Source organism: Crotalus tigris, unplaced genomic scaffold (genome assembly GCF_016545835.1).
Source record: "Crotalus tigris isolate CLP2741 ecotype Arizona unplaced genomic scaffold, ASM1654583v1 scf7180000019894.434026, whole genome shotgun sequence".
NCBI lineage: Eukaryota > Metazoa > Chordata > Lepidosauria > Squamata > Viperidae > Crotalus > Crotalus tigris.
In genome coordinates this window covers 299,550-315,402 of record NW_024097758.1, presented here as the reverse complement: position 1 = coordinate 315,402, position 15,853 = coordinate 299,550, and the positions used below count along the sequence as shown (strand labels likewise).

The 15,853-nt window shown below is 42.5% G+C and overlaps 1 protein-coding gene across 4 annotated transcripts in view; it reads left to right on the top strand.

Moving 5' to 3' along the window:
* Nucleotides 1-608: 608 nt before the first annotated feature.
* Nucleotides 609-15,853, top strand: part of LOC120317886 (phospholipid scramblase 1-like) — a 28,962-nt gene continuing 13,717 nt past the window's right edge. The window contains exons 1-5 of one of the 4 annotated variants that reach the window (XM_039364876.1): nt 609-758; nt 2,504-2,557; nt 7,776-7,805; nt 8,880-8,978; nt 12,063-12,151. In XM_039364876.1, coding sequence (XP_039220810.1) covers nt 7,793-7,805; nt 8,880-8,978; nt 12,063-12,151 — 201 coding nt within the window. In that variant the 5' untranslated portion in view covers nt 609-758; nt 2,504-2,557; nt 7,776-7,792. Of the gene's footprint in view, nt 759-2,503; nt 2,558-7,757; nt 7,806-8,879; nt 8,979-12,062; nt 12,152-15,853 lie in introns of those variants that run through there. The other 3 variants (XM_039364875.1, XM_039364878.1, XM_039364877.1) reach the window with 3 other exon arrangements.

The following is a 15,853-nucleotide window of genomic DNA, read 5'->3' as shown; positions in this document are numbered from 1 at the left end:
GTTCCGCAGGCACACCTGACGTCTTAAGTAAAAATAAATTGAATAAACTAAACAAATTCATTTATAACGAAGGGGAAAAAATGAGAAGAATCTGTGCTACCAGAATGCACCTACCTCGGACTGAATTTCAGGCAATTCTTCATTTTTGTTCCAAGATTCACCATCGACAAAAGAAATTAAAAAAACAAACAAACACTTGGGCTGGTGGAGCAAACAGGGTGGAGGAAACGTACAATGGATGCTTTGTTATTACTTAATCAATGGCAAAGACCTATGGATCAAGCCTACGGATTTAGGTTGTTGATCTCACAGCGATGAACACAACGGGCTTGGTCCTGTGACGTAGGCATGAGACTTAAGTCATTTCCAAACAACCGTAGCTTGCAACTCTCTCTGCCTTATCTCTCCGTCATTTGAACGCTGGCAATTAAGCAGCGAGTTCCTCTGATGTGCCATTAACTACACCATTCTCAGGCGAATGACTGAGTCCAGAAATATTTTCCTTGAACTGCAGGGCCTCTTGCTCCCTCCCATATCTAGCTGCATTTGCTCTTTGCCGCCTTCCCGCCCTATCCTGTTCCCTAGCAGGGCCCCTGGAGCTGGGCGGGAGGAGGGAGAAGAGCAGTCGCAAAGCTCCCGTTTTTCTCACAAACAGAACACGTACCGATCAGCTAACGGCAACGGGGCTGGAAATACCTTTTGCAAAGGCGATTCCGACGCGCTTGCTCTAGAGTAACTCCCTGGCAAGGACGTAAAATGTAAGTTTTCCTTTCTTCTCGAAACAGGGATAGAGGGCTTTGCCAGGCGCAGGGTTTGCTCCACTATTTGCTTTGATTGGCAACACTCTTGCAAAGAAACGGAAGAATAGTAAACAGGAAACGCCCTGGTCTTCCAAGGTATAAACTGAGTTCGTCAGGTCTATTAAGCGGGACGAGGGACGATTTGACTCCGCTCCCTCCATGCGAGGGAGTTAGTTGTCCTATTATTCTTGTATTTCCAACTCTGGAAAAGTTCTTGTCACCTGCCTATTTCTTTTCCTCCACCCAGTTTGTCCAGCACCGCCCTGTTTCTTTATCAATAGCCAGAGGGAAGCCCTGAAGTTAGAATTCTATCTCTTGTAGAATCAAAATAATAAGGCGTTGTTGGTAGTATCTGGTTGGGGGAGCTTATTAGAGATATTTTGTTCTTATTGTCACCGTTATTATTTTATGCTCCATTTCTATGATGAAATTTATTCCTGTGAAAATGTGCCTTGAAGCTCTCTCTGTGCTGTTTGGAGAATAGGAGAGATTTTCTGATTGAAAGGAATCAAAATTCCAATTAGTAAACAGCCCAACCAAAGAATCCCAGATTGTTCCACCAGCCCACCCACCCACCCAGACAGGCAAGACACTAGACTAGACTATAAACAGACAGCAAATAGCACTCCTTACTAGCACTGATGATATTATCTAGTTAGGGCAGTGGTTCTTAACCTTTTTAATACCACGACCCCCAACCGGTCGTAAGTCGAGGACTACCCAACCGGTCGTAAGTCGAGGACTTTCCCTGCCCGGGAGCACCGCGCATACGTGGTGCCGCCCCCTGCGCTAGCCGAGGCATAGCTGGCAAGTGGCAGAGACGGAGCAGGCCGACCACCGGCTGTGCCACCAGCTGGCCCAGCCCAAGGGAGGTAAGGCACCCGCCGGGCCCCACACGCGCCAGCAACCCTCCCTGCGCTCGCCGGCCTCCCACCTTCCACCCCTGGCCCTCTTTTACTTACATTTTTAGTAGTTGCTCAGCAGGGAGGGGTGGAAACTTCCAGACAGCTCGCCTTCGTTTGCAGAATGGGACTTCCAGACAGCTCGTTTGCAGAATGGGACTCTTGGTGGGCTCAGCAGGGCAGAGACAGCCTGGACAATTCCTATTGGCTTTTGAAAGCCAATAGAATTAGACTCTATTCAAGAGAGTCTATTCTATTGGCTTTCAAAAGCCAATAGAATAAAAGGGAGTAGCACAGCTAAGGAAAAGGGGGGAAAATGGCGGACTGCATTGTTTGGTGACCCCCGTGAAATGGTCGTTCGACCGCAAATGGGGTCGCGACCCACAGGTTGAGAACCGCTGAGTTAGGGTAATGAAATGTCTGCAAGAAAACAAGGAAGCTCAGAGAGCACCAAGGACCCCCCTTAAAATTCCAAATTAAACATGCTGAAAGCATTTGTTTCCCAAACCTAGGAAACTATGGTTGCTTTGTAAACTGCAACAGGTGAAGCTTGTGGACACAATTTTATAACAAAGAACAGTGTAGAAGATAAATGCTAAGCTGTTTGTAGGTTTATTATTATGCACTACAGCTAGTTTTAACAGGGATCCTATTTTGGTAAATGCAAAGTGTAAACTTGCTGAGATATTCCACTGGCTTGAAAAAAGAAAGCCTTTTCAGTGCTAAACAATTGAGAAATCTCTTCTATACAATCTGAATTCACATACCTGGGAAAAATTATAGCGGTGGTTTGTCCTGCAGTCTCAGACCAGGAGGGAGAGCAGGGGGTCCTGAACTAGCCAAGGTTTAAAGAAGGTAAGCTGTACAGTATATTGTGCACTTTATGAATTGTGGGTCTGCTATTTATTGTAATGTGTATTGTATGTTCTATTTTTACCAAATTTGGAATATATATATGCTGCTCTGAGCCCAATTAAGACATAAGTTAAATAAGGCAATTCCACAAAAATGCTTAGACAAAATAATATTTAATCAGTACAGATAATCCTTGAATTGCTACCATTCATTAGTTGATTCAAAATTACAATGGCTGAACGACGGGGCTTATGATCTATACATGAGGTTATGGCACCTGCAATACCCCTGGGTTCACATGAATAAAATTTGGCCACTTGGCAACGTGCCTGCCCTTATGACAAACACTAAGGACATTGTAGTTATTCCTTGGGTGCATTTCCCATCCAGCTGGGTCCCCTCAGGCCTTGGACCTGCTTCCTGCTCTGCTGGGACCCACACCTTTGGGCCTCCCATGCCCCATCATGTCCCACTCCATTTATTTTTTCTGAAATTTGTTTTTCCAGGAAAAGCAGCTGATGTGCCATGCAGCCTTCCTATACAATGATCCCAGAAACAATCATAATTCTTGCAACTCAAGAATTGTGGTAACTTCCAAAATGGCGCCTACTTCTGAAATAGTAGCACACAGCTTCTGTATAAGGAAGGCCGTGCAGTGCATTGACAAGTTTAGACCATCTTCATTCTGGTGCATTACATCTATTACATCTGGTGCAAAAAGCATACCTGCTTTCTATCACTAATTCATTTTATTCATTACTCTTTTCTTGAAAACACTTAACTTTTCTTATGTTCCTAGTTGCAGACTTCCAAATAACTATTACGGTTTGATCAAATCTGATTTCTTATAAAGCTTTTTAATAGGATGGCAATTAGATTACATTAACCATATTAGAAGTATTTGTGGCATATACGGCATTTCCTATTAATGTTAAGCTCAGAACTAATAATTTTTTGCACATGTTGTCCAGTATTCCTCATGTACAAGTGAAGCTCAGTTTTTACGACAAGGATGTTAGTGTTGTCTATGCAATCAATGATTTCTCATCTAGAGATATCTTATAAGCCAACATATGGGACACACATGGAGCATAGGGCATAGCTCTTTAGATTGACCCCTATCCAGTTCAATAAACTAATAATTTACATTCAATTACAAAAAAAAAAAAATCTCAATCCCCAGTGATTTCAGCAGTGTTTGAAATGCAGATTACAATTATTCAGTGATTCAGAATTGAAGGGTAAAATGTGACTTGAAGCATGAATGAGCACCCATATAGGACTGTTGGGAATACAGGTAGTCCTTGATTTACACTTCAACTAGAACCAGAATTTTTATTGCTAAGCAAGGTGGTTGTTAAGTGAGCTACATCTGCTTTTATGATTTATTTTGCTATAGTTTTGAAGTGAATTACTGCAGCTGTTAAGTAAATAATGCAGTCATTAAGTGAATTTGATTTCCCATTGACTTGATTGTTGGAAGTTGTCTAAGAAGGTCACAAATGGCAGACATAGGATAATGCAACCATTGTAAATACATGCGGGTTGCCAAGTGTCCGAATTTTGATCATGTGACCATGGGGATTCTGCAATGAAAATAAGTGAAAGGGACCAGTGGTAAGTCACTGTTTAAAATATCATTGTAACTTTAGATGGTTGCTAAATGTTTGTAAGTTTTGAACAGTCTTGTCTTATCCCAGGATTGAGGGGCAGCCTTTGTGACTGACATAGCATCTCAAGAACAGACACATTTAGCTGAAAATGAAAATGTATATTCATCGAAAGTGAAAATGCATACCCATCGAGACTTCAAATTACATTTGGTTGTTCAAATCTAGATATGTGCAAAGCTATAGTATCCATTGTCAACTACCAGGCAGTAATGTCCCATACAGTACATTATCTGATCATATTAACTAGAGACATAATGTATTTCCACAAAGTGGCCTAATAAGATTAAAAAAGAGAGAGAAAATGTATCTAATTTAATAATAGATAAGAATGAAATTACCCACCAGTGTTCTCTCAAAACAAAACATATGTTAACTATTAACAATCTCATGATCCCTGCATTGTAGCCTGTGACCACAAGGGAGAGTGGGCTGGAACACTAAACTGATTATTACTGTGGAACCAACTTACAGAAGATTTTCATTTTTTAAAAAAAACAAAACAATATGTGTTTTACATCGGGGTCCCCAATCCCCAGTCCATGGACCAGTACCAGGCTGCGGCATGCCAGCAACCGGTCCGCACAAACAAGCAAAGCCCCATCTGCAGAATGCACACAAAACCACTCACTCTCTGGTCTGTGGAAAAACCTTTCTCCACAGAACCGGTCCCTGGTGCCCCAAAAGTTGGGAACTTCTGTTCTACATAGTTACTAAATACTTAATCAGTTATTTAAAAATTGTTATCAGAAAAAAAAATCCTCTAAATTCTCAATAGAGACAGCAGAAAATTTCCCCCTACTTTTACAAATATTGAATTACTTGGTTGAGTTGGACAGATATAGAAATTACTAATTAATTAATTAATAGGACAAAGGAGGAAAGCTAACCTTTCTCACCAACATGTTGAAACCCTTACATTAGTGGTTCTTAGTCTGCGGACCTCTGGGGTGCTGTGATGTAATCACAGGGGGTCCACGAAAGCTTGAAGAAATGTTATGATTTAAATGTTGAGTTATATTTTGGAGGTCATGCCCATGGTCCATGGCCCCAAAAGGTGGTCCATGGTGAAGAAAAGGTTGAGAACCTGATATGCAGGTTCTGAGGTTTTGCTTAATAAAGAATACAAGAAACCAGAAGGTGCCTTTAAGTTTTACGTTTTTATTCAGCTGAATAGAGACGGACTCCTCTAAATGAGGGGAGCAACGAATGACAAGAAATCCTTGTATTTATTCTGTATAATTACATAATTAACCCATCTAGCAAAGCTAACACACATAAGATAAAGATTTCACCCAGTAAGTCTGGTACACTGTAGATAAGAAGGGAGAACGCAGAAGTAGCTAAACATGTTCCCATTCAGGTGTTTCCCTAAAGATATTGTATGTTTTTTGGGTGGGTTAGGACATTGGGTTTCATGACCCTGCATCCAGAACTACAAGTGACCAGAGACAGAGGGGCCATCTGTATATTAATACTGTCCCCTAAATCCTGGTCAGCAAACCATTGACTACATCAAGGCAGAAACTGTACTTCTAGAAGCTTCCAGAACAATCCAGATTCATGCTTTTCAATCAGCACTCTGAAACTGAGTATAAGCACTATTAGATGAAGGGCTCCAGAGATAGACTTATGGGTGAACAGCCCAGCCTTCCAACTGCAGCCTCCCTGTTCTGCTTTTGTAATCAGGGCCTCTTTCTACCTGAGAGAATTCTCATTTGTGACAATACTATTCTTCATTTTTAGGCCAGACTTATTGACACTCAGAATGTTTGCTCATTTCCTAAGGGCACCTGTTGGCACCTGGGCTACTGAGCCTTTGCTGTCTTCAGAATATACTGTGGCTTTTCCAGAAGTTTAACCAATTAATAAAATATCTATCCAACCATCCATCCATCCAGAAAGAACATGGCAAGAATCAGAACCTAAAAAAAAAAAAACAACCCCCAACAACAACAATGTAGTTACTCTGGCTAATCTTATTTATTGCTAATATTTATTTACAGTAAAACTGAACAATTTGGAAACAGAATTTTTTAGAGCAATCCATCTTGATTCAGGTATCTTTCCCAAATCAATGATTCAGAGTATTCCAGATGTGTGGTTGCAAAACACTTCTTTTGAATGTTTTACACAATCCTTATAGCTAATTTTTTGGAACTGAAGCCAACACATCTAGAAGTTATCCAAATTTAGGAGACTTTAATACATAAATGTTAAGTGACTTTTCATAACTCTTTCAAGTTAAATTATACTTTTAAGCATACATAGGAAACAGTACCCTTTTCATACTTATGTTCTTAAACATAATTGGGTATGTCTGGAATTGGGTATGTCTAGTTTAACGAAGAGAAGGACTTGGGGGGGATATGATAGCAGTGTTCCAATATCTCAGGGGCTGCCACAAAGAAGAGGGAGTCAAGCTATTCTCCAAGGCGCCTGAAGGCAGGATGAGAAGCAACGGATGGAAACTGATCAAGGACAGAAGCAACTTAGAACTAAGGAGAAACTTCCTGACAGTTAGAACAATTAACCAATGGAACACCTGCATCCAGAAGCAGTGAATGCTCCAACACTGGAAGTTTTTAAGAAGAGACAGGAGAGCCATTTGTCTGAAATGGTGTAGGGTTCCTGCCTGAGCAGGGGGTTGGACTTGATGACCTCGAAGGTCCCTTCCAACTTTTTTATTATTATTATTACTATTATTATTACTATTATTATTATTATTATATGTATTTTGCTTTCTTTTTTAAAAGAGAATGTGACTCTGCAGATAGTAATGTTTCTCTGCATCATATTACACTATGTGAAAGATATGTCCTTTTTAAAATTATGAGCCAAATCTTGTCTTGGAAATGTATCATTTGGAGCAAAATAAAATAAAACTACTTCCATGCAATTTAGAAAACTTTCTTGAAACACAGAGCATCTCAAACACATTTTGAAATTAACAGAGCTTAATGGTCTTTTATGTGGAAGAACCAATAGTACATTATTGCGGTTTATTGTTACGCTATAAGATAACTAACTAGAAGAAAATACTGTTTTAGTATGAAATAAGGATATGTGATTTATTAGATTAGAAAAATCAGTATCATAATGGAATTAGAGTTGGAACATGCATACACAAAAATGCCACTTTGTTAGATTAGAAAAATCAGTATCATAATGGAATTAGAGTTGGAACATGCATACACAAAAATGATAATTCTGAAACACTAGCAATGTGGTAAAATTCAAGGAAACATGGAATAGACTATTGGATTCTCCATGAAAGTACAAAATTTGGAGCCCAGAAGCTTGTAATGGAAATGGAATGTGCCTTTAAACAATGTCCATATTTACTAAAAATATATCACATTAGAATTTTTTTCAGAGATCATATTTAATTTTATTTACTGCTTATTGGGGTCTTTTGAAAGCCTATATTGACTTCTTCATTAAGTTGGTCAACCAAGTCTGTTTAGTTTTATCTATGAACTTAAAAAACAAATGGAAGAATCTGAAACAATGTGTTTACATTATAAAAGGAATGTCTTGTTTTTCAGATAAGACTAAATAAAAGATGATGGAAATGTGTAAGTAACATACTTGTGTCTGTATATGTGTGAGAGAATGGGAAGTGCTCAAGTTTATAAATGAATATAAACAACAATGTATTTCTTTAGTAAAGCCAGGGATGTCTGCAGAGGCAGTTTCCAGACTGGAAAAATAACTTTGTTACCTGATGAATTACTCAATGAACAAACAGATTTTGAATCGATTTTCTTAAGAAAAGGTCCATGAAAGCAAAAACAAACCAGATCCTGCTATTGACTTGACATTTATATGTAACTGCTCCAGTGGTAGAATTCAGCCGGTTTGCACCAGTTCAGCAGAACCGGTAGCTAATTTTTTGTTGCCCAGGCCCAGAATAGACTTCCAGAAACAGCATCCACACAGAGAACTGGTTGTTCACATATTTGAATCCCATCACTGAACTGCTCCTAATACATATATATGTATGTACATTCCCTGAGATAGTTTAAACACAAGTGTCATATGATCACAATTTGCATTCTTGGCAGCCATATCACAGTTACAATGTCACAGCATCCCCCAGTCACAGTATCACAATTTTTAACCATCAGTGACAGCTTCCAAGAAGCAAAGTCAATGGAAAAGGCAGCAGATGGTTTGCAAATGGTAATCTTATGACTGCAGGATGCTGTGACCATGCAGGAATCCTCCAACACCAACTGGAACTTCTGCAACTGCCATTGTAAGTTGGCACAGTCATGTGACATTGCGCTTTATGTGTGTATCACTTAACAGTGGAGTTGCCAGTCTAAACTGCCATAGTTGAACAAGGACTAGCTGTAGTGTGAATAATGCAATAGATTAGCATGTTTAAAAAAACTATTTATATATAAGATTTTTCACTGATAAACATTTGCATTTTATTTTACATGTTTGGAAATGTAATGTATATATTTTGATTTCATATATATAAACATGAATAGATTCATTCAAAATAATCCTTAAAACACTGGCAAAATTCAGTCTATTGTACATCCACTTCTAGGAAAATAGGGCATAAAATGCAATTTATTTATGTAATTTATGCAAGGCATACATATAAGACTGCATATCTGCATTCCTTTCTCTTCCAGCAAATGAAACTAAGCCCACATCATCGCCTCCAGAATATTCAGGCCCAGCTTATTCAGTTCCACAAGTCCAATATCCTCAATATGGGCTTGCCGTTCCAGGTAATAGAAAATTGATTCAATTTTATATGTCTGATAATGGGCACCATATAGGAACAGTATAATAAGAAGTAACAAACAACAAAACCAAATTAGGACAAATTAAAAAGAACAACAATGTAGTAAACCCATCACATATTCCAAAATATTCCACCAATTTCTAACGTCCAGAAGGCCTAGCCCAGGTCTGTCAAACTCAATTTCATTGCGGGCCGCATCAGCATTGTGGTTGCCTTCAGGGGCGTGGCCAGGGTGGGTGTGGCCTACTGGGTAGGCATGGGTAGAGTGGGTGTGGCCTACTGGGTGGGCATGGCCAGCTCTACATCTTTAACATCAAGGGTGCCTGTGAGCACCTGGGCAAGAGTGGGACAGATATGAGGGTCTTTGGCAGAAGGGGGTGGAACCAGGGCAAGTGCCAAGGTATGGTCCACTGGAGGAGCCTCACTGTTCCTCTCAGGCCATGTGGGGGGGGGTTGGATGGTGGTGCGGGCGGGCTGCCTGGAGCACTGGACAGCAAAGGGCAAATGCCCAGCCTGCCCTCGAGCACCCGTGGCACCAAGCCCAGCTCCACTCCCCAAGGGGGCGCCCACCTGCACTTAACTCCTCCTCAAGGCTGCTGCTGCTGTGCTTGCTCTCCTTATCCAGATTGATGGGTACAAGGGCAAAGTCAGAGGAAGGCCCATTCCCTCTCCATGGGAGGAGACCCGGCTTTGATTCCAAAGCTTCCTTAGCAATAGGATGGGAGACCCCCAGGATAGGCCAGGAGGAGGGGGCAAGGGGACGGTGAAAGGGCAGCAGGGCAGGACTAAGGCAGGACTTCCCTCAGACACTATCTCTCCTTCTTTCCTTCTTTCCTTCCTTTCTAAGTACAGAGTAGTGTGAAAATATTTTAGATGAGAGAGGGAGAAAAACAGGCAAGAAATGCAGCTGGGGAGGTCACCATTCGTGAGGAATGAAGAAATGCACCATCGCTGAAACCGGGCAGGCTGGGGGCTGGGCGTCACACTTCTTTTTGGATTTGCGCTGCCCAGCTCAGCCTCTCAGTGCTGTGAGGAAAGTGCCCCACTGCCTGCTGAAACCCCTCCTCCAGAGCCCATCAAGCCAGATATGTGAAGTAGGCGAGGGCCATTTGCTGGCCATTTCCAGCGATGGTGCATTTCTTCATTCCTCTCATAGGGTGAGACTTCCCCAGCATGCACTCATGGGGTGAGGCCAACGCCGCAGAGGTTGGTTCCTCGCTGTTTCCAGATGGCCTTGTGGAGCTAAGACTGAATGTGTTTCAGCATAGATGGCCACCACAAAACTGTACATTGGCTCCCGGCCGGCCTGGGCCAGGGCCAAGGCAGCAGGGGCCGTTCCTTACTGTTTCCAGGATGGCTTCGCAGGCCAAATGAAACCACTTTGCGAGCCGCATGTCGCCCACGGACCTTGTGTTTGACATGTCTAGCCTAGCTAGACCTTTGATCTGTTCAGAAATGTAAAAGATATTTTTTTTACCTGATAGATCCATGTTAGGCTACAGCTTGAAACATAAAGAGTGGCTGATCTCCACCCCAGGAAGTAATAAACCTTCTTGCTTAAAATGTATAGTCACAAATAATAAAGGTGGACTGTGTTTCAGATCTTTGGTGCAGGGGTAGACACAGATGTTATAGCTGTAGGGCCACATTTAAGAAGCCAAGTCTTTTCCTGGATTCATGTAATAGCCATATGATCCTAGGAAAATGAAAGTTGAGATAAGGAGACACCAATAGGGAATGAGAAGATGCTTCCAAACAGGTACGGGTCTATGGTAAGAAGCTGATCTCAGATGCATTTTTCCTGGAACTGGGAGCTACTGTGTGAGTCCAGAAAAAATATAACTACTTTAGGGAAGTGATAAAACAGTGCATATTTATCAATCTTCACTTCAAAGAATCCTTTCTCTACTAAATATATTTTAGAAAAAAAATAATATAATCATTTATTGAGGGCTATCCAAAGTATTAGTTTGACAAAGTACCTCCTTTTGAAGCATTCGAGCAATTGCTTATTTGCTGTTCTATGTACATGAGAAGATAGTATTTATGCAGAGGCTACCAGATAAGTTGTGCACAGGAATAGTTTTTAATGCAATTACATAACAAGGCACAGCTGGTTTAGAGGTGCTTCTGGAAGACAGCATTTTGAATGTGGTACACAGTAGGACTATGCAGTGCTTTGAACTGGATCATAGAATGATGTGTTGATGTGATAATGTGCTCAGGGGTACGATGACTACACTTGTCTGCATCTCTATAAAATAGCTGAATTGTGATCCCAGGAAAAGACGTAATTGCTTTAAGGCATTGCAGACAGGTGCTATGTTCACACTCCAAAACATCTTTTGGGAATTGAAGCCAAAGCACTGCACGTCTCTATTAATTAAACTCTGAGTGATTTTCAAATGTTCCAGCTGGTGCCATTACCTGGCTGATTTCATCTGCACTTGAAGCTAAGCAGAGTCATGCCTAGTTAGTATGTGAATGGGACACTACTGTACATGGGAATATTAAAGTTGTCTGCGAGACAAGGAAGGAAAAACAGAAAAAGAAAAACCAACACAGAAGAAAGCAATGGGAAACCACTTTGATATTGCTATAAAATAAATGTCACAGTTATGTCTATGAAGTCCCTAGAAATCGAACTCAACTTATTGGGATATATATTTAATTTAAACCCTAAAGAGTTCAATCTTTTGGAGATCTCCAATACACATGACAACAATAAGGTATCCTCATTTGTCAAAATATTTGTTGCAGTTCCTTTCAAATTTCATCAACCAAGTCCTTTGCACCCTCTAGTGGATATTTTGCCCTTTGTTGAAATGAAAGTGTGAGTGCTTCATTCTAGGCACATGTTTTCCCAGTAGTGCAACTACTTTAATTTAATTGTTAACTTGGCATCAACAGTATATAATGTAGAATTTTACTGTGCTTCATTGATACTTATGAAATCCTAAAGTACATCCAGATACTACATGTTTTTAGAATAGGGCTTTCAGCAGTCTGAAATTCAAAAGAGCTGTCTGAAGTTTATTTTTTTTAAAATCCTCTTTAATTTTCTTAGTTCAAGCAAATGCACCGCCACCCATCATCTGGATGCCACCACCACCTCAAATCCCCAAGTGCCCTCGTGGATTGGAATATTTCAGCCAGGTATATCACACTTATTTTCAGTTTATTTTCTTGTTCCTTTACAGAGAAGAATGGGATCCCACAAATGCCAGTCACCAGTGAAATGTTAAATTAATTTTTGAACTAGGGAGCATATAGGCAGTCCCTAATTTACAATAGTTTGTTTAGTGACTGTTTGAAGTTACAATGGCACTGAAAAGGTGATTTATGACCATTTTTCACACTTACGACCATTGTAGCATCCCCATCATCACGTGATCAAAATTCAGATGCTTGGCAACTGACTCACATTTATGACAGTTGCAGTGTCCAGGGATCATGTGATCGCCTTTTGAGAAATTCTGACGAGCAAAACCAAGGGGAAGCTAGATTCATGTCACTAACTTAATAAGTGGAGGCATTCATTTAACAATGGTGGTCAGAGAGCAAAACTCACTTAACAAATGTTTCACTTAGCAACAGAAATTTTGAGCTCAATTTTGGTCATACATCAAAGAATATGTATATTCATTCTGAAAGCATTCTCTCCATCAAGTATTTTTGCTGTGCTATTTTCAGTTTCTTAGAATATTTTTTTATATTAAATTGCCAACTACTTCCTTTAAATCATTAAGTCGATCCCAATCCTCTAAGGTTCAAAAACATGCTGATGGATTTTGTGAGTAACATGTCTCTCCAGACTATAGCACATTTGGGCTTGGCAGATCATGGCACTTCACTTTAAAAGAAATCATTGATGGATTGCTTTTATATTGCCATTTGTTGGTTTTGCACCCCTGAGCATTAAAAATAAATAATATTTATTTATTTATTCATTCATTAACATTTCTAAGTATGTACACATGGGCAATGTAGGATTTGCCTACTTAGTTGTACAGGCAGTTGCAACATAAACAACTACCGTGTTTTCCTGAAAATAAGCCCTTCCTCTAAACTAAGACCTACCCTGATTTTTTTTGGGGGGGGCTAATATAAGCCCTACTCAAAAATAAGCCCTAGCTAGGACCCTGCCCACTCTGTCCCACCTCGCTGCTGCAATGGGGCAGGAGGCCATGCGGCATATCATGCCACTGCTGCCACAATGAGGCAAGGCAGGTGGGGGAGGGGTGGAGCTGCCCCACATGGCCCACACTCGCTTACTGGTACTTCAGCCCCTCTGCCAGGCCATTGATTGACCTTTTACTTCCCTCCCGAGCCAGACTGCCATGCTATGATGAATGGGATGGGTGGGGTAGGCCCAGTTCCCCTCCATCATTTTGGAGCCAGGGGGGGAGTGACAATGAATGGCTCCACTGCCGCTGTGCACTTCTGGAGGGGCTTTCTTTAAGTTTTGCCTTGCAGATCACCTGTCCTGGTGCAGCCACCGCCTTTTTGTCGTCCGCCAACTCTCCCAGCCGCCTGCCGCCGCCAGCCCTTTGTCGCCTGTCTCGCAGAGAATGGAAAACGGAGAACTCAGTGGCTCTGTGTAGAGATGCACAGCAATTGCTTGCTGCCTGCATTGCCCCGTGTCTTCCTTCTCCCTTCTGGAAATGGCAGACCCATTTCCTGCCACTTCTCCTCCCAGCGCAGCTCCTCCCTCTTCCCAAAAGCATTTCTTTGCTAACCTGCTAGGTGTTATGTCCCGAGCCTTGCAAACGGCTCGGGCGTTTGCAGGCAGTCCCGGGCAGGTGCAAAGTTGCCCGGGACCAGACAGGCTGTCGCCAGCGCCGTGCGCATGCGCGGGTGCTGGCGCGGGAAAAGTATCGCATTTACCCGGGAAATGTCTATATAAGAAGCTGGGAGGTTTTGGGAGCTGCTGAAGCCATCTACTTGTAAGCTGAACGCAGAATAAAGAAAACTGAGAACTTCAACTGCTTCTCGTGTCTGCTTTCCGCCAAGGACTCAACACTGGCGACGAGGATGGGATTGCCTTACACCGCCTGGAAAGGAAGAAGTGTAAGCTTACCCAAGTGAGTCCTGAGCGGCGGAACGGCGTCGACTCGGCAGCTACCCGCCAATCCAGTGCGCATTCGGGGGTAGGCTGGCTGATAGACCCGTCTCCTGAAGATGGCGAAAATCGGAAGGCTTTCGGAATTCGACGTCTCACATCCAGAGCGGTGGGAGTCATACGTAGCCAGGGTGGAGAACTACTTCAAGGCAAACCAAGTGAGGGAAGAGAGCTTGAAGGCTGCCACCCTGCTTTGTGTTTGCGGTCAAGACGCCTTCAACATCGCAGAAAACCTTGCAGCACCTGTTCCAGTAGAGTCTGTCAGCTACGCAGATCTGAAGAAGCTACTGAAGGAGCACTTCCACCCCAAAATGTCCGTCATCGCATGGCGCCACACCTTAGAGCAGAGGGATCAACGGCCCGGTGAGTCGGCCAAAGAATTCATCGCCGCATTACGGAAGGCCGCCAAGCACTGCGAGTTCAAAGACCTCGAAGAACGACTGAGGGACCGATTCGTGTGCGGGTTAAGGCATCGAGATCTACAACAGAGACTTTTCGCTAAAGAAGAATTGTCCTACCAAGATGCCTTAAGGGAAGTCACCGCAGAAGAAGCAGCAGGCGGCGCTGTCAAGAACATGCGGCCGATCAGAAACAGTCCAGAGGTTGCATCCGTGCACCAGGAAGACGTCCAAAGAAACTCCGAGGAGGATCCGGATGAGGAAGTCGACCGTCTCCACCCCACGAAGGAAGAAAATCAGAAGGGAAGCTCTTCAGCTCCGCTCAAGTGCATCGGCTGTGGAGGTCGCCACAGGAGAACCGACTGCAAGTTCCGCTCCGCTACCTGCCGGGCATGCGGCAAACAAGGACACATTGCAGCTGTGTGTCTGGGCCGACGAAAGGTACAACCTCAGGAAGAACTGCGCCTGAAAGGTACCAGATTCCCCAGCCAGAATAGGGTGGGGTTTTGCGCTTCGCGAAGAAGCATCCTTAGGACAGGCACACACAAGCCCATTAAGAAAAAGCTGTCACTCAAGGTGAAGCTACAAGGGGTTCCATTATCTGTGGAACTAGACACAGGGTCTGCCTTTTCAATTATCTCCTTGCATACATTTAGGAAGATTTGTTCCGGTAGTGGAACTCAGGCCAAGTTAAGGCCTTCTGACATTGTGTTAACAGATTTTCAAAATTCAAGAGTGTGTGTTAAGGGGGAGGCCACCCTTAACGTGCAATACAAGAGTTTTGAAGGTCCACTAGACTTATTAGTAGTAGGGGGTGAACGAACGAGTCTCATAGGACTCGATTGGTTTGAGGCCCTGGGGATACACGTCACAGGACTCAACAGTTTACAAACACTCGACCTACAGGAAGTCTGCAAAGAATTTGCAGATGTTTTCAGCCCCCAGCTGGGCACATTCAAAGGACCCCCTGTGTCCTTAAAGCTAGACCCCACTGTCACTCCCATTAGAATTAAAGCAAGAAGGGTCCCTTTTGCTTTAAAGAGTAAAATTGACACTGAGTTAGACAAACTGATTCAACAGGGAATCCTAGAACCTGTTGATTCCAGTCCTTGGGAGACCCCCATTGTCACGCCTCTAAAGGCAAATGGGGACATTCGCATCTGTGCTGACTACAAATGCACTCTGAATAAGGCATTGCAGCAACATGCCTATCCTGTTCCTGTGGTCAGTCATATTCTGGCCTCCCTCAAGGGGGGGCGCGTTTTTGCAAAGCTTGACCTAGCTCAAGCATATCAACAGCTGCCTGTTGATGATGATGCTGCTATAGCTCAGACTATT